Source organism: Cynocephalus volans, chromosome 18 (assembly GCF_027409185.1).
Source record: "Cynocephalus volans isolate mCynVol1 chromosome 18, mCynVol1.pri, whole genome shotgun sequence".
Lineage (NCBI taxonomy): Eukaryota > Metazoa > Chordata > Mammalia > Dermoptera > Cynocephalidae > Cynocephalus > Cynocephalus volans.
The window spans coordinates 2,561,364-2,584,149 of record NC_084477.1 but is presented as its reverse complement, the minus strand read 5'-3'; the positions used below and the strand labels follow the sequence as shown (position 1 = coordinate 2,584,149).

Sequence of the window (22,786 nt, the reverse complement as noted above, 5' to 3'; positions counted from 1 at the left end):
ACAAAAACATAAACAACCCAAAAGTCAAATGTTGATGAAAATGGAAGTCAGCTTTTGTTCAGGAATACCATTGTGAAAGAAAGTGAGCCAAGATACTGGGTACTGTTCAAACTTTATTAAAGAAAGAAATCTGCTGGGCTGTGCTCAGAGTGGCAGGCCGCCCAGGGCTGCCCTGAAAATGGTGGACAGCACCCGGTGTGGGGGTGGTAGAGCTTATGTAGGTATGTTGGCACCAAGAGCTGGGTCATGTAATTCCACGATGGGGATTGAGTTAGGTCATGGGAATGGAGAGTTCTGTGCATGTGTAAATGCTGAAAGTTTCATTTTCTCTGAAACGACGAGGCTTCTTGTAAAAGAGAATGGAGGAGGGGAGGGGACGAGGTGGGCAGTGTCATTTTGTACTTGGGCTTGTCTAAAGTGGCGCTGGTTATGTTGCAGATCTATTCCAGTGATCTGAGGTACCCCCATTCTCCAGGAAACCTGAAGGAGAATGGCCAGGCTAAAGCCATCTCCCTATGGTAAACCTGAAGGAGAATGGCCAGGCTAAAAAAGCCATCAAAGACTCAGGTTTACTGAGCGGTTTATAAAGAGGAATGTGGGAAATGAAAAGCAGGAGGGAGGGGCAGGTGATCATGGAGGGCTTCATGCAAGGGCTCAGGTGCAAGGTCTCACCAAGGCTTTGTCTGGTTCTGCTCCCTTCCTTATCTCAGGGTCTGCGTAGTAGTACATGCAAGTCTGCAGCTTCAGGCTGGCTGGAAAACAACTTTACACTCATATAAATAATGTCATCTTGACCCGTAATCAAGGTTCACAAATATCAAATAACCATGGGAAAAGAGGGAGTTCTGAGAAATGCATGCCAATGAAAAAACTGTGTCTTTTTAAAATTTGCCTACAGCCCATGCAGTTTTAGGTCCCAACATGGATTCAGTCCTGCTCACTCCAACAATATGTGATTTAGTACATTTCTAATGTGTGTTGCTTTTGAGCATTTTATCTCAGTAGGCAAAATAGGTGATTTTCCTCCCATTATGCTCAATTCAAGAGTATTGTTGCAAAGGTAGTAATAGGAATTACCGCTATTGCCCTCCCCACAAAGTTTTCTGAGCTCAGAAGAAATGTTTCCAGCACTTTTGTGAATTTTGAATGTTCCCCAAGCATAAATAAATTGATGTTTAGAAAAGTGAAAACACATTTGTGGCAGTTAACACTTTTTAAGGCAGTGACATACTTCCTTCTTCATGATTTGTTTTTCCTCATTTAAGAGGATTATGCTGTTTCTTTCGGATACCCGTTTTGGCTTTCACAACTGGTACATCTATCATCCGTTTGTCAAATTGTGCTGGGTGACTCAGAATTCATTTTCAATTTGTCCGATGGACTTTTATTAAAATGGGTGACTTGGCCCAACTTTTCTGTCATGGTTTTCTTTTCTTGTCCTTCTCCTGGATATGCACTGAATATCAATTTGTTCCATCAGTGTGACTTGTATTTCCTGTGGCCTTCCTTCCCTTATCTCAAGAGCCAGAAGAAGTATAGAATTGGGAATCTATGGCAAAGTGAAATTAAGCCTTTTGGGGCAGAAATAATTTTGTAAAGTTTATTGGGAGCCAAATGTGAGGATTGACCCGGGAAACCCATCCAACAGAGTCAGAGAAGTGCTGAAGTTTATTACAAACAATAAAGGCCTTATAGACAGAAAAGGCTGAAGACAGCAGAAACAAAGAACAAAAAGCAGATTGGTCATTTCAAAGTTGCTTGCTTGTAAGGTGGGGACAGGGACAGGGAACAATAGAAAAATAGCTGATTAGTTAACATCAGGTTATTTCAGATGATATCTCTGTAGTGTAAAGATTAAAGCAGAGAGAAACATCATTATCATATCTATTGAAGGCTTAAACTGGCCTTTTCTGGAAATTGGCTGTTATCTCTTTCTCCTGACTTCTCAGGACAGACCACAACCTAAGTGACATGGAACTTAGCAGGGGTGACTCCATTTTGTTTTTTTTAGTCTGGTCTGCTGGGACCTAGTGCAGGAACTTAGTTCAAGACAATGGCCTGTGATAATGTGTGTTTAACAGAGGGTGCCTTGTACTGAGAAAATATCACCCCAGCCAGGAGCTTACAGGGGTTTTTTTTACCCCCAATTTTTACTGGACTTTGGAAATTTGAAAGAAGATTTATTCCCTTTTTATTATTGTCCAGATCAGGGCTTGGCAAAGTTTTTCTGTAAAGAGCCAGATAGAAATATTTTAGGCTTTAGTAAATATTTTACAGTCTCTGTCAGAACTACTCAATTCTGCCTTGTAGTGTGAACACAGCCAAAGGCAATATTCAATGAGTAGCATGGCTGTGTTTTCTAATAAAACTGTATGTACAAAACAGGCAGCCAGCCAGATTTAGCATGTGGGCTCTAGTTGGCTGACCCGTCGTCTATACTCAGGTAATATATAGAAAGTGAATTTATTCTGTGAGTTTGACTTTTCTTTCTGTCTCTAACCATGTGTGGTCACTAGCCAGTCATATGATATTTATTGAATTTTCCTATGAAAAATGCAGATTATCTTCCTGTTCTTATGTAGCTTAGTGTCAAAAGGGATACTGGATGAACAGATACAGTGGCACAGTATTTAATGGAGGTGATAGAAGAAAAGTGAGTGGTCTGTGACTGGAAGCTAGAGTCATGTGTGAGGGGGGAGGGGCAGGAGAGATACTGCATGGTACCCAGAGACGTTTAAGAAGGCTTTTGGAAGAATGATTTAGGGGCTGGACCATCATCTTGAGAGCAGGAGGAAGCCACTGGAGGAAGCCACTGGAGGGTGTGAGGTGGAGGAGTGTGTGACGTGCTCAGATTCCTGTTTGAGAGAGAGTGTTCGGGGTGTTTGTGGAGCATGGATGGAGGGGTGTGCTGCGGGTATGGTTTGAGGGCTGGAAGGCCCTGAAGAGGCTGTTGCAAGAACCCAAGAGCGAGAGATGCTGCCCTCAACTATGAAGGAGGTAGAGAGGAGAAGATTGTTTTATTTTGAAAAAGTATTACATGTGGTTACACAATTTTTTTCCCTTTTAAAAGTATTACCACAGTACTTAATAAAATAATTTTACTTGTGTTTGGGAAAAAATTGGGGGAAGAAATAAAGGGCAGATTCTAACAGTACTTAGATTAGTATTATTAGTGATACTAATCTCCAATTTAGCAAGAGTCAGAATCCCCTGGGAGGCTTGTTAATTATTTGTTAATTGCTGGGCACTGCTCCCAGATTCTGGAGGTCTGCAGTCAGTCCGGCAGGAGCATTTGTATTTAGTAACAGGTTCCTGGGTGAGGCTGTTGATGGTCTGAGGACTGCTTTAGAAGGTAGAAATGACAAGCCTTAGGGATCTGATTAACTACGTACAGGTGAGGGAGAGGGCAGAGAAAAGGAGCATATTCCTAGGTTTCTGTCTTGGGCAGTAAGGTGATGCTGTTTGCTGTGTATAAAACACAGGAGAAGGAGTGGTTGTGAGGACAGTTCAGTTTAGGTGCTACTGACATTGAGGATATCTACTTAAATAAATGCAAAAATCTATTGGTTATTTGTATCCAGGGGCCAGGAGAGAGCTTGGAGGAGAGAGGTTGAGTAATTTTCATTGTGTCGATGGTAATTGAAACTGGTAAGCATTGGAAAGTGCCTGTACAGGGGGAAGCAAGAAGGGCCTGATATAAGAATAAAGGTTTATGCAATGGGCAGAGGGGGAAAGACTGCAAGGAGACCAATAAGGAAAGAAAAAGATTTTTTAAAAAAAGAAAGATGGGGGACTAATTGACATTAAATGTTGTCAAGAGATCATCTAATGTCAACAGTGAAAAGTAGTCATTGAATTTACCCAGAGCTACTGTTAGTGACCTTGTAGAGAGGTATTTGGGTGGATGCAGTCCAGATTTCAGCAGGCTGTGGTTTGAAGGGAAGGGGGTCATATTAAGGAGATGGGAGGTGGAATCACTGCAGGTTTATGATTAGCTCAAGGGCTTTTCTGTCAGGGGAAAAGGAAAGTAGGGTGGTTTATGACCGGGGAAGAAGAGGTGGCTTTTTGGGGTGGTTTTCTTTTTTTTTTTAATTTTTAAGTATGTGAGTGTTTAGAGCATGTTTAGATGCCCATGGGAGGGATACAATAAGAAGGAAATGCTGAAGATTGAGGAGAGGAAGGATAATTAATAGCACATTGTCCTGAGAAAGCCGGAAGGGTTGGGATGCAAGCCGTAGGTGGGGGACAGGAATAGGAAAACCTGTGTGCAACAGCCAAGGCAGGAAGGAGGGCTCAGGTGCAGGTGCCCTTTATAGGTTAATGCTTAGAAGTTGAGCTAGTGCTGCCTGACTTCTGTGTTCTCTGTGAGTTAGGAGCTGTCACCATCTGCACAAGTGAAGAGGAACAGGTATGTCAGGCCAGTTGCTTAAAAACTGCATGGAAAACATTTCATTTTGACACCACATAAATGGGAATGAGTGGAATAATGGAGGGATGCTTGGGGAGGGCCAGCTGAGGTGGGAGGTAATGGATTAATATTGGCTCTGCCCCGGTGTTGGGTTTGGCAAAGGCAAAACACTAGACTGATCTCAGGTTGGCTTTTTGCCCAGGTAGAGGCATCTGAAGGTTAGTGAGGTTGGGAGTGGGTTGAAAGAGTGAGCTACAAAGTCAGAAGACAAGACCAGAGTGGGTGCATGATAGAAAGTAGGGGAAGGCCAAGATTCTCAAGGCCTGGAGGACGAGGAGGTTCAGATAGGATGTCTGCAGGTATTATTTGATGGAGGAAGAAGTCTTAGTTGATGAAGTGGTTGAGGATATGGCAAGGTGAGTGGACTGCTAGCTGAGGCAGTAGGCTAGTTCATTCACACGGCAGTGGTGTCACAAACCATTATGATGCAGGTAGACTTTATTTTGGAATCAGCGTTAGAAGTGGTCCTTCAAGGGCTGGCCCATGGCTCACTTGGGAGAGTGCGGTGCTGATAACACCAAGGCCACGGGTTCGGATCCCTATACAGGGATGGCCGGTTTGCTCACTGGGTGAGCATGGTGCTAACAACACCAAGTCAAGGGTTAAGATACCCTTACCGGTCATCTTTAAAAAAAAAAAAAAAAAAAGTGGTCCTTCAGTTGATGATAATAAATAGACTGATTTAGAATGATAATTCACACATGGAATAAACTATATGCATTTATAAATAAAAAAATAGATTACTTTTGCAATACCTACAATTAGGATATAGGTGGTTCTATTTTAATCTTACCCCAGTTTCCTGCTAAGGAAGGACTGAAACCTTTGGCCAGTGGTGGCTGGGAGATGTGTTCCTGGTCTTGCTGTGCTTGCATTCACTTACTTTTTTTCTTTTCTCCTCTGTTGTGAACTGTTTGCTAATCATGGCTCCCAGTCTGTGACCAGTCCTCAGAGCATTGTCAATTCCTTATATTGGCACTTTTTGTTTTTAAACTATTCTTCAGTATTTAAAAACATCAAGCTTACTATTTACTAGGCTCTGTCCTAAGCACTTTACAAATATTAACTGACAATTTTTCTAACAAACCTGATGAGATAGTTTTTATAGCACAGAAGAAATATGTTCATTCTCTCTTGGTTGAAGTTCAGTTATCAACACAAAACCTTCAACTGCATTTTTGCAGTTCTGGCTATCTCTGATGCTAACTTGCCAGTACACAGATCCGGGCAGTGTTGAAATACAAAGCTGTTTTCTCCTTTGGGTGCATATACTGTAAAATGACTGTTGGGCCTGTGGTTTTCCTGGGAGTGACTTCCATTTCTGTGCTTTGTAGTTTTACTTTGTGATGTTTAGAGGATTTTATACATAGAAAAGCTGATGTACGATAGCTTCCAGGCTAAATGCTTTGGCAAAAAGTCTCTGCCACTTAGAAATTATTGATTTGTGGTATTCCCTGTTTCACGCTGTTGAACATACTCTCAGGCTACGGGAAGGATTTCCCTGTTTTAACTATTTCAGGCCATGTGTCTGTACAGTGTACACACCTGATTAATTTTCTCTTTTGTGATGGGATAATACAATACCAAAACTGGAGAGGACCGTAACAATCATTTAATTTAGCCCAGTTCTCTCCCTGTCTTTTAAAATTTCTTTATTTTTTTGGCTGCTGGCTGGTACGGGGATCTGAACACTTGTCCTTGGAGCTAACTTCCCAGCCTTAGCCCTGTTCTCTTAAATTGACAAATGAGAACACTGTAGCTAGAAAGGTGAAGTGACTTATCTGTGGCCAAAGCAGCTTTGACGTCACCAGAATCTTAGTCTCCTGATACTCAGGTCAATTTGCTTCCCCCATGCCACACTGCCTCTCATTAGAGAAGAAAAGTTTCTTCCATTTGAAAGAGATTCTAACTGACCTCATGTTATTGGTGGCTAATGGTTCCTGTGCATTTATTAAATATAGTTGAGTAATGAGTATATCTTTAACAAACTAATTATGTGACTTCTGGTCACTTCTGATGAATGTGTTATGAAGAATTCTGGATCGTTTTAGAGATCTTTGAGAAACATGTTGGAATACTTTAAGGAAATACTAGGCATTGAAAGATGGAAGACAACCTAAGAAGAGTGTGGACCATAGTATTAATAGCCTGAGAAATCTGCATGAAAAATAAGGACAGGTGACTGTACTTTAAATACTGTGGTGAAATGAGGACTTTAAAAACAAGAATTTTAAATATCTTTTTGTACAAGTCAGCCACTCAAATAAATAAATAAGTAGATGCCTTTTTGTTATGTGTAATATGAAATGAAGGACAGCATAGTTTCTCAGACTTGATTTCAGTTTTGCCGTAATATGTACTCCTAGGAGAGGAGAGATTGTGTCCGCACGGCTGGTTCCACTCTTACTCCATCCAATTCCTCCTCTACAAAGAGTTATTTTTCAAAACCATGTCCCATCTCGTTACACTTGGTTGAGATGCTTTACCTTAGTATAAATACCAACACCCTTACTCACGGCCTTCAGCGCCCCTCTTAGCTACCTCCTGGCTAGGTCCGCAGCTTTGTCTCATGCTCCTGTCTTCCACATCACTAAGTTACCTGCAGAGCTGCTGAATCTTGAGCTCCACTTCTGGAATGTCTGATTGACTAGATCTGAAGGAGGCTCTGGGAATACGAGATTTTGATTAGCCAGATTTGGGAAAATGTAGCTCTAGAAAATGTGTTATGTGAATATTATTGCTACTTATATGTGGAAGCTGCTCTTGGCTTTTTTCTTGAACTTGAAGGAGGTTCCTACTTTGAAGTCTCAAGAGTCATCGCTCAGCTAATGAGAGGTACTATGCTAGAACTAAGCTTGATGATGGAACATTTTCCCTGGATTGCTCATTAAGGCTTTGGTTAACTTCTGTGTGAGGGAGAAGCTGCTCAGCTGAGAGAGAGACTGAGTTGGTCTCCAGCTGCTTAGCAGAATCTTCAGTGAAATTAATGCCACTTTTTTTTTTTCTTACAAGAATTTTCTTTCATTGTTCTTATTTGAAAAAACTTGAGATGTAAAATGCACATGTTCATATTTGGAAATGTGACTGAAAAAGAACCCTATCTTAAGAAAAAGTATAATTAAATTTAATCTTATTCAATATTTACTGTACTCATAGGCCTAACCCCCAGGCCTTTTCTTCCTTCTGCTTCTTCCTTTATGTATTCATCAGCATGTTCTTCTAAAATGTGCTTTCGAATACAAGGGGTTGTGAAACATTGAAGTTATGGAATGTGAAGATTGAGAAAAATCATTTATGTGTTCAGAGTTTCAAAAAACCCTATAAAAATTTCAAAACTTGCAATAATCTTGTCTTTAGGGTACATATTCTAGATTAAGAAGTCAGTTTGTAATGCCTATACAGATAGAGATTAAATTAATTTTAATAGATTAATTTTTACATCTGTTTTTATCTCTACTTTTATGATATGTACCAAGTATTTCTGATTTGATTTGTAAGTTATTTAATTGTACCTCATGTGTGTACATAAAATGAGCAAGGTATTATTAAAGTTATATTATCCCATTTCTTTATTCTGTTAATTCCAGCATTTCTACTACATTAATTATTTTATTTGTGCCAATTTGTGCCAATGAGGATATTAGGTTGATATTTCTTCTTGACATGTCTCTAAGCTCAGCAAGTATAGCAATTGAAGTGCTAAATTTCAGTCAAAAATAGAACTCAGTCTCATTTTGGAAATTTCTCCTTATTCGTGCACAGGGATTCAAGTACCAAATCTTTAGCTCTGCCCTCTGCTGGTCATTTCAAATTATGCAAAGAGAATTTTCTTAATATTTTTTTATTTCCAAATTTACAGAGTTGTTGGAAGACATTTTAAAATTTCAGCACTGCAAAATCGATTATAATTTTTTCTTTTTTTCTTTTCTTTTTTCTTTTTTTTTCTTTTTTTGGTGGCTAGCTGGTGTGGGGATTCAAACCCTGGACATTGGTGATAACACCACCCACTAACCAACTGAGCTAACCAGAGATCCCCTGGGATAGTTTTTATTTTAAAATTTAAAAAATTCTTTCATGTAGGTAAAATTTTAAAATTGGAGAGGAATAGAAGCTTTATATGTTTCTCAAGAAAATAGCATTTGTGATTTTATTTTCCCAAGCACAGGTGACAATAAATATGAATATAGTTAAGGTTACAGAAACATTAGAGAAAATCTAATATGTGTAAATGCCAGTGTTCGTAAAGTTAAAGTATTTTTTGGTCTTCTTTTGACATGGCACTTACTCCATTAAATTCTCTTGATAGGTTAAATTAACACACTCTCCTTTTTACATAAAAAGGATTTTAAGTTGAATTTGCTAAAGGGTTAACTCCTTTTTTTTGGCAGCTGGACAGTATAGGAATCCAAACCCTTGACCTTGGTGTTATGGTGCTACACTCTAACCAGTCGAGCTAACTGGTCAGCCCAGATGAACTCTTATTGAAATATATATATATATAGATATAGATATAGATATAGATAGATAGATATATAGATATAGATATAGATTTACCTTTAAGGATTTGTACAAAACTTTGTACAGGAGTGTATATCAAGATATAAAGATCATGAATTCTTACAAATGTGATGAACTGCAAATGAAAATTTGAGGTCAACTGTCCATTAGACAGTCAACAAATAGTGTAGATGGAAACCGGTTAGTCCTTCTGGACCCACAGGTGAAATGATTGTTAATGAAAGGACACATCAGCTGATCCCCTGCTCTCCTTAGCTATGAACAAGAAACAGTGTCTGTAAGCACAAGGAAAGTTTTTACAGGTTAATACCAAGCAAAACATACAAGGAAGGCATTATCTTTCTCACAGCCTTGTTGGATCAAGGCTTTAATTAAGGTCACACTGACATTTAAAATAATTTGAGACTAAAATTTACTAAAGAGTACTGAGCTAAGTGATGAGAATTGGTTTTATTTCCAAACTCTGTTACTGTGTGACTTCACTGGTAAAAGCCAAAGTAAATGATCTCTGATCCTTTTGATAACAATAGTCACCGTTTCTTGAGCCCTTACTTTGTTTTTGTTTTTTTTTTTTGATGGCTGGCCAATATTGGGATCCAAACACCTGACCTTGGTGTTATCAGGGCCATGCTCTAACCAACTGAGCTAACTGGCCAGCCCTGAGCCCGTACTTTGCTAAGGGTTTTACATGTCACTTGATCCTTACAACACCCCTTGGATTGAAAAGGAGGTATTGTTAGAGAAGAAGACTGGTCATAAGAATTAGCAGGGAAGTGATTCACATCTAGGTCTGTTAAATCCTGAAATGCCTGCTCTTTAACTATTGCCTGTTATGCAGAAGTCTCTGAATCTATTTTAGAACAGTCATTACAAGCTGAGAATACAGATGTATTACCATTTCACAAGCAAGTTCAAAGGCAGAGGAACAGATTCTCCCTTTCCTTCATCCATAGCTTCAGAAAATAAGTAATATGTCATAGAAACAAGATTATGCTAATAAACTGTCTTCTCAATGGGACTCTACATGGATAGTATGATGAAATTTGTGGGTTCCTAAATCCCAGTTGTTACATTAATGCATTTGGTCTTTAGAAATGACTTGTTCAAAGTTGCTGTTTTGTTCTATTTAGTTATGTTTGAGCTCTGTAGTTCAAAGCACTGCATGTGAAGGTAGACCTTGTTTTTAAATGATAACTGTAGCCATAATGACAATATATTCTACCAAGTGTTGAATCAATTCCTGTTGTAAACACCACCTAGGCACTCTAGTCTATAAGTAGCAGAGCTTATCACACATCTTAATCTTAGTTCCAGTTTGCTTCCTGTGCTATAAGTGGTTGGTGACAAATTTTGAGACAGAACTTCTATTTTACTCTTTCTATGAAAAGAGACCCAACAGGCATCTTTAATGTATATGCTACTTCTGTGTGGTATGTGTTTTCCTGGAGCAAATTGTTAAACCTCACCTTCAGCTAACACCTTTGAGGAAATGTAATCTCCAGTGTATGAAGTCTAGATTCAGAGGGAGATCATGAATGCAGTTTCTTACAGCATTTACTTTTGCCTAAGAAAATCTTCATTATAGGCATTTAGATATTTCCCCTCCTCAGCTTGAGGCTTGTCGCTATCTGATTATAAGACTGAATTACTAAAGAGCCTAAGTCTACCTCTCACCAGGCAGAACTTTGTGTATAGCACCAGTAGAGGGACCGATGGACTTTTTAATAAGTGTGACTGTTGCATATTAGCCCCCTCCCCCAAAAAGTGCTGTCAGTACTTTTCTTATTCCTTCTCATGAGTAGGTGTCCACATGGGCTCTGTCGTTTATAGTTTGCACAGAACTCTCCCCTCCATCTAATTCGGTCTGGATCCTCTGTCTTTTCTAGGCCTAGTCTGAACCTACATGCTCTTCTCTTGCCCCTGTTGATACTGTAAGCTCATTTAAAAAATAATATATTTTTCCCCCCTCAATAATTCTTTTCATTCCTTCCCTTAACTTGAAATTAGTTCCTTTTATAATACCATAGTTTTTTGAAATCCATTCTTCTTTTACAGTGCCAGGAGGGGGGGGGCAGTGTGTGTGTGTGTGTGTGTGTGTGTGTGTGTGTGTGTGTGTGTGTGTGTGTGTGTGTGTGTGTGTGTGTGTGTGTGTGTGTGTGTGTCTGTGTCTGTGTGTGTCTGTGTCTGTGTCTGTGTCTGTGTCTGTGTCTCCTCTTCCTGGGCCTGTTCCCATATTGCTGGGGAACCTCAGCATAGTGGCCTTGTTGCCTGTGCCTACTTCTGGTATGAGCTGGAGGATCAAGTACAGATAGCATCTTTAAAAACTAATGTCATAGTAGATTCTAACAATTTAGGGAATTCTATTTCTGGAGCCCTTGCTGCTCTATTAAGCAGATCCATGCAGAAAGAAGCCTTTCTCAGCCTTATGACCTTCCAGGGTATCTACTTTGCTGCTCACCCCCTCTTTCTCCCTTGCTCAGAGCTGCCAGTGACTACTGGAGAAAGCCACAGTGCGGTGGCACTGAAATCTGCTCACTTTCCAGAGGTACAGTCTGAGCTGTTGGCTGACTCTACTTCTTGGCAGCCATTTCATTTCTTCTGTTGGTCCTTCCCTGTTCCAGATGCCTTCCTGAATTCTTCTCAGCAACCATCCAGCCTGTTCCTTTGAGGTGGGATGCTTTCTGTAACTTTACTGGGAAGTTTGCCATTTTATGAAGTTTGCCACTTCCTCAACTTCCTCTTATGGGGAATTCCTCCTCTTACAAAATTCCTGGAGAAGTTGTTTTTGCCACTGTCTGGTCCCTTATTATTTAATCTTCAGTCCCATCAAGTATTTAAGATATTTCTGAAAGATATGAATGTTTCCTTAGTTTTGAGAACTCACGTTCCTTTACTTCTGGTAGGATTTGGTACCATTAACCAATACTTTCTGAAAACTCCTCCTCACTTGGCTTGCTGCAAAACACTGTTTTTTCTCCTTTCTTTTCCCTACTGTTAAAATGTAGAGGTTTCACAATGTGAAGTCCTTAGATTTCTCGTTCCTTCCCTTTCCCCTCATTTTTGTCTTGAGGCCTATGAATGTTGACCTAAAAGAAACTGAGACTGAGGATATAAAGTATAGGATTTATTGAGCTAATATGATGATGGCAACCCAGGAGATGCATAGGTCAGGTCACCATGAGAAATCCACTCTGAAGGGGCCAGCAAAGCTTAGCATTTTGTAATCAGAAGAAGGGGGAAGAATCAAAGGAGAGAGAGAAGAGGACAGCCCCACCTATCATTACATCCATTTCCAATTGGTGTACAAGATGTGCAGATTTGGGATTGTTACTAGGTTACATCCTATGTGCAGGGATCTAGGGTAGGAGATTCAAGGAGCATTCTAGGCTATTTTATGACTTTGGTGCCATCATGTCTGCTTCTAAGTAAAAATGGTCTTATGGTGATGTTTTCTAGGATATGCAGATGTGATCTCCAAAGGTACTATGATTCAGCTGACCTGGTCAGAGCAGATTTTTAGTTATCACATGTATGCGTGCATACTGACTTGTATGCAAGGTATAATCTCCATTCACTTCTGCAAGCTCTAATTGTAATCTCTCTCTGCCTGCTGAAAACCCACCTCCATGTTCCACTGGCTTCTTAGATTCAGCATTATCTGAAACGACTGCTTCTTAAAAGTGTCCCACTTTCTTGGAGAGGCATTACTATTCTTGCTCTCCCCCAGGCTCAGAACCTTGCCATCTGCTCTGATGGCACTCACTGTGCCTCTCACTTGTGTCCTCTCGAGCCCTGGGTTACCACCACCACTCTGCTTTAGGCTTCTTGCCTGGATTAGTCCCCCCCACTTTCCAACTCTCTACTCATTTGATTCATTTTTACAATGACCACGTCTGATTTATCTCACTTTAATTCTCAAATCTCATCAAGGGCTTCTCGTTCCAACCTAATTTAATGCAGGACTACATCCGAGGCCCTCCGTTCTCCCTACTTCTCCCGTTTTACTTTCCCTGCTCCCCTTGGTGAGCCAGGCTTGCTGTCCCCAAGCACACCACACAATTCTGTGTCCATGATCTGATTTTCCCCTTTTCCTGAAATCTCTTCCTGCATTGTTTTGGCTTTTATTATTTTTATTTTTTAGAGAATTTATTTTTTAGTTGAAATGTATTGATCGTACATATTTGTGGGGCACAGAGTTATATTTCAATACATGTATGTGATAATATAATGATCAAATCAGGGTAGCTAGCAAATTCATCATTGTAGAAATTTATTACTTCTTTGTGATGAAAACATTTTAATTTAATAATTTTTAACATTTTTTTAATTTGAAGTTTTACTTTCCAAATATTTTTAATACCTGTCTTCCTCCAGGAAGGTTTTCCTGATAACCTTAACGAGAGGGGATCTTTACTTTGAATTATCACAACACAAGTACTTTTCCAGGGTATATATGAAGGTATTTCAAAAAGTTATTGGAAAAATAGAACTAAAAAATAAACAAATATTTTCATGAACTTTTTAAAGTTCCCTTATATTATTCTTCCCTGTTTTGTACTATGTTTGTGCCTTTTGTAATAGTCCATGGCATTTGGACCAAAGGGCTATAGAGTTTTGAGTTTAGACATTTGGATTAGAATCCTAGTTTATTCACTCTGTAGCTATAAAATTTGGGGTAAGTTACTTATTTCAATCGTTTTTTTTTTTTTTATCTCTAAAATGAGGAAAACAGAAGCAATTTGAGGGAGGATTTATGTACAAGAATGTTATAGAGTATATGGTGTATCCCCAACTGGGTGTGAGTCTTGGCCTCGCTGTGTACTTACCATGTGGCATTGGTCAGTTTGCTTGTTCTCCTTGGGCCTTGGTTCCTAGTTGGTAAGGCAAGGGTTAATGGTCTTTACTACATGGGTTGTAAAGGGGTTGGTGCAGTGCCCAGCCCAGAGTGGGTGCTGAGTTGATGCCAAAGCCATTTGATCATTGTTTTTATCCAAGCAAAGTTCATATATCATCTCATTTAATTGCACTCAGTTCTCCACAAGTACTCCTTGAACTGGTTGTATTACTATTTTATAGGAAAGGAAGCCAAGATTCCATAACTCAGTTTCTAAAAAATGTTTGGGCTATGATTTAAACCCAGTAGTTTCCTGGTTTAAATTTTGATAGAGCATGATAAAGCTAATATGTAGTAATGGATTCAGTAACTGTTAACAGCCACAGGGCCTATGCAGTTAAGAATAATACATAGTCCATATCTTAGGGGGCTTACACTCTACCTGCAGGTGGGGAGCAGATCAACAATGTGTGAGAGAGAAATCACAGTCTAGACAGAGTAAAATGCTGGTACAGATGCTACAAAGTGCTGTGGGGGACACAGGAGATGAAGCAAGTAACTATGCCTGGGAAAGTGGAAGGAGGCCCCCGCTCCAGAAAGATGGCATTTGAACTAGCAGTTGAAGGTAAAGTAGGAGTTTGCAAGGTGAAAAAGTCAAGTTGTTCTTGGGAGAAGAACTAATTTCTGCCTCACAGGCATGGGGCTCTGAAAGATACCGGCACGTGCAGGAAACAGTGAGCAATTCCAGTGACAGAAACAAAGGGTGGTCCTGAAGGATGGGAGGAGACAGGGATGGGCAGATGGCACCGTTAAAGGCAACTTCATGTGCACATCAGCAGTGCCAATTCCAGCTCAAAATCAATGGAAATCTCAAAGGTTTTTAGTGGCAAAAGATAAACATACTCATCTTTGCTTTTGATGAAGATGACTTACTGCACGGTGGGAGGTGAGCGACAGGATACAGGATATAGTAACCATGTAAGAGATTATGGAAATCTTTTAAACTAGGTATCAGAGCCCAGAGTGATGGGGATGAATGAAAAGCAAATTCTAGAGACATAGTGAAAAGGAAATGACTGATTTTGGTGACTTACTGGATTTAGGAGGTGCAGGGTTGCCAAAGATCAAGGTTTCTAGTTTGGGAGATTGGATGGGCAATGGCTTATTGAATCATGATTTTTAATAACTCATACTTCCCAAAATATTTTTTTTAAGTTCTGTAAAACTTTATTTCAAAGTTATTCACCTCATCATTAATAACTTATATGGTTAATGGTCTGTGCCAGTATTACCAGGCCTGCCATTACTGGCAATGGACTTTGAGAAAACCCATTTCCTGGCACCCAAAAGTTAAATTACTCTTTTCAAAACATACCAAACTTCCAATACATGCAAAAGTATTACATGCACAATTTTCCTACCATTCTTTAAATCTAAACTTATATTATTAATCTGCATCAGTGGATGTTAAAACAAATTCATTTTAACAAGTTATGACTGTACAAATCATTACTACTACTTAATATTGTCTTACAAATACTACATTACATATTACCTTGCAATCTGAAACATTAAATTTCATATTTGTTTATGTTCATTTTAGATAACTGAAACTTCACAAAATTTAATGGCAATTAAAATTTTAAAAATTTAGTTCTGTAGTTCCAACTATTTCTCTTTTACAATCTGTAAAGCTCATGTCATAGTTCAGCACCAAAAAGATCTACAAAACTGTCTAACCAATCTTCTTATTCATCCCATATGATAGTTTTTGGGGGTTTTTTTGAAAGTCTGAGAAAACATTTTATAAATCCTACTTCTAGACCTTAAAATGGAATATTCTTTTTGGCTAATCAGACTACATAAAAAACTTGGGCTGTACCTTCTTATTTTATTGAACAGATTTTTAAAAAGAAAGAAAGAAAAGAACTCTTATACTGTGAATTTAGGTTGTTGGTTCATAAGTGGAATTTATAACACTGAAGCATCACAAGTAACTTAATAATGCCCTGTGCCTATCATTCCTTTCCACTTTAAATTTTTAAAAAGACAGTCATAAAAATGTTTATTTATCTATTAAAATAAGGTGCAAAGAAGAATTGCAACAAGAAAGTTCCTCATACACACCTCCAACATCTCAGTGCTGTTCATAACAACATAATCCCTCAGGAACTGATTTAGGGGCACACATAAAGTTATATCCACAGCTCCCAAATGTACCATGTTTTCTCTACCAGAAGCCTGCTCAGTGCAAGAGTCTCTCTCTTCAGAGGTCATCACAATGGCTATTGTTATTGCTAGCTTGGACTGAAAGATTCCAGAACCAGCTCTTTTCTTCCTTTTCAGGATTTATAAATTTTAGAAAAAAACAGATTTGTCTTGCCACTTTCAAACACAGATCGTGCACATCACGTCCTAAGAACACATTCCCTAAGCTAGAAATGTTTTTCAAAAACCACAGATTTTAGAAAAATTTTTAGAAATCTTGTTTGTTCAAGTACAAAATTCTTACATGTTTTAAAAGAATGTTTAAATAGGAGACTCTAGTATAGAAAACCTCTGCTTTCTTCTGATAGAAGCACTCGATTCCTTATACCATTTTTAAAGACTAAACTTCATGCATACAAATGGCCAGAGAGGTATGAGGTTTTACAGAGCCCTTAACATCAGAGTACATTTAGCACTGGCTAGACCAGAATAGGAAGCATGTTAGCAAACTGAGCAGAGATTCTCCCAAGAACACAATATTTTTCTAGGCTCCATGTCAGCCACTTAAAAGTTAAAGCAACATGTAATCCTTTAAAATTGTCCCCAGATGTCCTATTTCTTTAAATGTTCCCATACCCATAACCCTACTACCCCCGCCCTGAGGTCTTGTACCTTACAGCGTATCTTAATGTTTTATTACCAATGACAGCTCCTTCAGGTTTTGCCGCTGTCGCAGGGAGTCTTGGCACTTTCTTAGCAGGGCTTGGAATATGCTCACTTGCTGCGTTTGGATGCACAAGTCCTACTCCTTCATCCAAAGTGTCATCATTTGGAGAGGGGCGCCAAGCATAAGTTCTTCTGCACTTTTCATTCACTCTAACCAGGCACCATGTCCCTTCAAGGAGTGAATCGGTTGAACCTTGGGGAATATAGTTGACCAAGTGATAACTGTCCTCTCTGAGCTTCATGTTTTCAACAAAGACAACTGGTGCCACAGAAGTTCTTGAGTCAAGCCTTAACTTGAGATCACATAAACTTGTTATTTTGTCAAGAGCTGACCCTGGTGTGATGTCTTTTGTAACTTTAAGAGAATACAGAGTGGCAGTCAAACCAGAATCTCTTCTCTTCCCTGACAATTGCTGACATGAGTACGGTGCTATAACAGAAGCAAGGGAACCGTAAACTGAAAATGTGTACATATTTCCATTTTGATTTAATACAAGCAAAGATGCCTTTATTTTGGGTTCAGAACTAGACTTCATAATAGTCTTTTCCACATCTCTATCATAATAGGTATTTTTAACATCCCCAAAGGCTTCCAGGCCACTATTGATACTATTTTTATCTCTGTCCTGGTCATTAAGGAAGTCATTCAGCAGCATCTGAGCTAGAGATTTCTGAACGAGTTTACTATAAGAAGGGTGAAAGATCATGAAGCCAAAATCATTGAAGGTAAAATCTTTATCATTTTCCTCTTTCTGCCACTGGGTGCAGATCTTTTTGCAGTAGATAGAATAGCAGCGGTCTAATGCACTGAGGTAGCACTGTATGGAGAATTTTCCATCTACTATAGGATATCCAGAAAGCATATCAAGCTTGTAAAAGTCATAGGCATGTTGAATATGTGTCCCATGAAGCCCTTGCTCAAAAATTAAAGGAACATTTGGCCCAATTAGCAGAGCTACAGCTCCAGCTCCACCTGTAGCATTTCCTGTGGCATGTACAGCAATATACCTGCAACTACTAGGGCATACCATCCCTTCCAAAAGCTGGACTCAGCCCAGTTCACAGCCCCGAAGACAGCAGTTGTTTCTCCATAGTACACATTAGTTGTGTCTGTTCCTTCTGTATCTGTATTCTCAAACTCCTCAGACAGCTGCATCAAATTAGTCTTCACCGACTTTAATTTGTCAATAATTGATTGTCTCTGTTCCAGCTTCTAGCTGCCCAATGCAATCATAGGAAAGGTTCTTTCTCTCCATAAGATTCTGAACCACAGTCATGCAAAGAGAGTTGATATCTTCTTTATCTGTGCAGAGGCCCATCTTGGCTGGCCCAAGCCATGGTACACTTTCCAGCATCCACACCATCATATTTTTCCAACTCTGCTTGATCAACATATTGAGAAGGAAAATAGATCTCAAGGGCAACAATTCCCCTATCTGTTGGCCAGCAAGCTTCTGCATTCAAAGGAAGTGACCCAGGTATGGTGAAAGAGCTGTGTGAAGGACAGACAACTGTAGTCTTCAGGTCTGTCACTGTTTTTTACTTTGGGCATCAAATGTGACCCTGTGGTGGCCAAGGAAAGGGAGAGAGGCATGAAAGGGCAGTATCCATACTCTCAAAATTTTTGGTGACCAGTTCACAGTTTGTTCCTTAAAGCACTCCTTAGCTGATTGTTTGGATACTGGCACATCAAACTTAATTAGTTGCCTTTTTTTTTTTTTTTTGTCTTTTTTTTGTGACCGGTAAGGGGATCGCAACCCTTGGCTTGGTGTCGTCCGCACTGCGCTCAGCCAGTGAGTGCACCGGCCAGCCCTATATAGGATCCGAACCCGCGGCAGGAGCACCGCTGTGCTCCCAAGTGCCGCACTCTCCCGAGTGCGCCACGGGGCCGGCCCCTGCCTTATTTTTTTAATAGTGGCTAAAACGTGAGATTTTTATGAATGTGTATCACTGAAAAGAGCTTCATGCAGCAGGAAATGTTCAACTGGGTTTAAGGCAGATCAAAAACCATTTGTATCAGTTCTAAACCATTCACTGCTTATGAAAACTTACTTTGGGCTACTTAAAATTTATTGATTACTGCTCAAAAGATGCAGTCTCTGCATATGGGTTTCCTTTGAATTCACCCATTTTGCTTATGCTGCATTTCCAAAGGAAGTGATACTTAGGAAACCATGCTTAGTCAGGAAACCAGTGTCATTAACAGTGTGGGAGCAGGAACGGCAAGTTGTAGTAGAGACCTGAACTTACTTCGTAGGAGGGACTTTTAAAAAATACTTTCAACACCTGACTTAGAGCAGGCTAAATCTGGCAGGCTGGAGATCCTGGTTGGCCTGGGATGGTAAGAGAGAGAACCCACTTTTGCAGTGGGAAGGCCTCATGCACAATAGAAAAGGTTTGTCAAGACCTGTCTCCAGAAAAGGTAAAAATGTTATGACCAAGAAGATGGAATTTGAACATCTGCAGCTTAGTAGGAATCACTGAAGAACTGAGATATATATTAGAATAATAGATGCCATTGTCAATTACCTGAATAATGGTAACACACAAGAAGGACAAAAAGAAGGAAGAAAAGATCTAGAAACAAACAAAAAGATTTACTTTGGTACTTGAGCAGGCTTTTCAAAACTTTAGAAAGAGTGGCAGAACAATAGACTTATTCAATTTTCAGTTCATTTACTCTTTTTATTTTTATGTTTTGGCTGATGGCTAGTATGAGGATCTGAACACTTGACTTTGGTGTTATCAACAAAGTTCATTTACTTTTAACTGTGCTGGCTGAAATCTAGAAAATGAAACTTAGAAAACTTTTGGTGGTAAAAAGCATTTAACTATTGCCTTTATAAAACAATAGATATTACATTATTTAATATGACAAATTATTATTTCCTCTACAGTGCTGTGCTAATAGCTAATACTTTATATGGCCATCTTCTGAAGCTATAGAAATGTTTATAACTTGAACTATAGCATTTCCCAGTTTATCTGGCATAAAGTAATTGCTCACAATTAATTACTCCTAAGAACTGAAGTATGTGTGTGGTAGTAAGAAATCTGTGAGAGTGTGTGGTTTCACTAAAATGGTGCTTTCTTACACCCCAGGCTCTCCCGAGCCAGTGCTCTGGGGGGCAGCCACACACCCCAGCCTGCTCGGCCAGCCCAGTGACAACCACCAAGCCCCAGCAAGAAGGGCCCCAGGTTCCCGAGATGGAGTGGTGAGGGGTGAAGGCTTTTGCCACACCCCCCTGATATCTGCACCCTGCCCAGCAATGACCAAGCCCCCATTGGAAGCCCCTCCCACATCCCCTGTGGGAATGAGGGGGTGCCCCAGGCCTCAATCCCACCCCTCCTACTTCCGCCTTCCATCACATTTCCTTCCCCTTTCCGCTCTCCCCTTCCCTTCCAACTGCCCAACTGCTCTGCATCAACATCCTACGATGTAAAAAAAATTAATAATAATATTAATAAAACTACATTTTCTTTAAAATAAATAAATAATAATAAAATAGTGCTTTCTTAGTCATTGTTACATTAGTTTAATGCTTTCCTTGAGATGTTAGTCCTGAGAGAAATAATAGCTTTGTTAAGGCTATGCATTGCTATACTTTATGATTTATTTTTACTTTTTTCAGAATAACAGTTATAATGGAAAAATCTGCAAGTCTGGCTTATCTGAAGGTGAAACTAGTGAATGATTATAATAACTTATTAATAACTTTAGTTGGTGCTCTTTACTGAACACATTAGATACTGAGGCACCATGATTTGCAAAAATTATCTCATAATATCCCAATTTACAGAGGGAAAATTGAGGTTCAGGGAGGTTAATTAACTTGTTCAAGATTAAGAGTCGGAACCAGGGTTTAAAATTATTTTTATTTTAACTCCAAATGTATCCCCTAATTGCACAAGATCCTGCCTTTCTCATTTGTTTTTCGTTTGTTTTTTTCTTTCAGCTGAATATTGCTAGATGTGTTAAATATTCAATCCAGCCAGAATGCCAAATCAAATTCAGCTTGGATTTTTTTAAAAAACATTAAAATTTTGTAAGGCCTCAGAGTATAAATGTTACAGGAACGTTTGTATACTTAGTTGGATGTAGGAAAACCTTGCTGTCTTTTTCTGAATTTGCTATGACGTTGATAAGTCAACTGACCTCCCTGGGTGATGTTCAGAGAATTACCAGTGTTGTGTAGATTATTCTTATCAATGCCACAAGGTTGGTTAGATGTGTTTCCTCCCTAATGTGTGATTAGAAAGAAACATTTAGACTTGAGTGATTTTTTTTTTTCCCCCTTCAAGGTCAACCAACAATTCAGATGACAAGTTGAATGGAAATGATCTTCTAAATATAGGTCAAATACTTCTTAAAAAAATCACATAACTGCATCATCTTCTCCCATGACAGAATTTGATCCACCGGCTAAGCACCTCTCCCAGGGTACTACTCAGCCCCTCCTGTCAGTGCATTACTCACCCGGTGTTTCTGTCCTGCATTCTATGCCTGATTGATAATTAACTTTCTTCTGAATGCCTAAGAAGCCACCTATTTTGTCCACATTTTCATAAAGTCCCTAGCTGATAAGATCACAGGCTGAATATCGCTGATCTAAGTATTTCAATTCAGATGTGACATCTTTTATGAATTGAGCTAATTAACACTATGTACGTTTAATATTGTATTTTTTATTTGTTCTGTGGTATCTTAATTCTTACTCTTTTTCTTGTGTGAATACACCACTTCTCCAAACAAACATTATGGTGGTTGTGGTGTCTGGCAAGAGAAATCATGTGTTATTTTCTTCCCAGATCATTTCTCAAGTGTTTGTAATCTGAACAGTAGTCATAGTTTGACCAATAACATCCTCTATAAAGATAATAAAAAGTAGGAGTTATAATATTTCCAGTTCCCTATCTTTAGTTGCTGTGGCCATAGCTCAAGTACTACATTTTTTTTTTTTTTAAGTTTATAAAGAACAGAGGTTTATTTGGCTTACAGCACGCCTCAGGATGCTTCTACTCATGGTGAAAAGCGGAAGGTAGCCTGTGTGTATAGGAAGATCACATGGTGAGAGGAAGCAAGAGAGAGTGGGGAGGTGTCAGGGTCTTTTAAACAACGAATTCTCACTACCCACACCCCAGGGAGAGCATTAATCCATTTATGAGGGATCCGCCCTCATGACTCAAACAGCTCCCAATGCTGCCAAATTGGGGATCAGATTTCCACATGAGTTTTGGGAGGACAACCCATCCAAAATGTCATTCTGCACCTATCCCCCCAAAACTCATGTCACCCTCACATAGGAAATACAGTCATTCCATTCCAGTCCCCAAAGTCTTATTTTTTTTTATAGTATACACATTTTAAAAAATATTTATTTACTATCTTTTTAAAAACATTCTAAGATGTTGTGGAGCAGTTGAGGGGGAGGGGGTAGGGTTTGCTTACTTCTCTAAAATGGGGAAACTTCCTGTGGGAACCAGAACTTGAGCCTTGTGGTTGTGCTAAATTGTTGCTTTGCTGCTGATTCTCTGGGGAAGGCTTTTTGTGCTCCTCAGTGTTTAATTCTTGACCTTGTATGTACTTCCAGGTCTTGTGAGGTCTGGTACACCTGGGTTGTGTGTAAACTCTGGTTTGGGCCTGAGTCTTTTCAGCAAATGCACTCCCTGCAGTTCTTTATTCCTGATCAGTCTCCACTGAGTGGGCCTATGCTGATTGGAGGGCAGATTAGCTGTCCATGCTGTGCCTCAATGTTCTCCCAGTGAGCCTGTCTCCCCCACTGCCTGTACTCCATACACTTCCCATGGGATGGGCCATGTTTGGTCCCTTGAGATGACTCACTGGCCTTTGAGTGGCTCCTTTTTTCAGTTGTCTGTGGCCACACACTCCTATGTTGGTCCACAGGGACTCCGTTAGTGGTCTTCCTGGCTTGGGGGCCACCAGGGACCTCTTTTCCCCTGCAACTTCCAAGCAACTTCGTAAGAAGGGCACAGCAGTGGTTTTTGCCAGCTCTTGGCTCCCTGTGCTCACT

General features: G+C 39.6%; 2 protein-coding genes across 2 annotated transcripts in view; one reads left to right on the top strand and one right to left on the bottom strand.

Annotated features, from left to right (window-relative positions):
- The window catches only part of FMN2 (formin 2), a 268,229-nt gene that overhangs the window by 41,267 nt on the left and 204,176 nt on the right, over positions 1–22,786 (top strand). The gene's annotated exons all lie outside the window — the stretch shown is intronic.
- LOC134366482 (hydroxymethylglutaryl-CoA synthase, cytoplasmic-like) lies at positions 16,676–21,251 on the bottom strand. Its single transcript, XM_063082883.1, is given in 5 exon segments — positions 16,676–17,671; positions 17,773–17,949; positions 17,951–18,089; positions 18,091–18,246; positions 21,232–21,251. Coding segments are annotated over 5 exon segments (1,488 nt in total).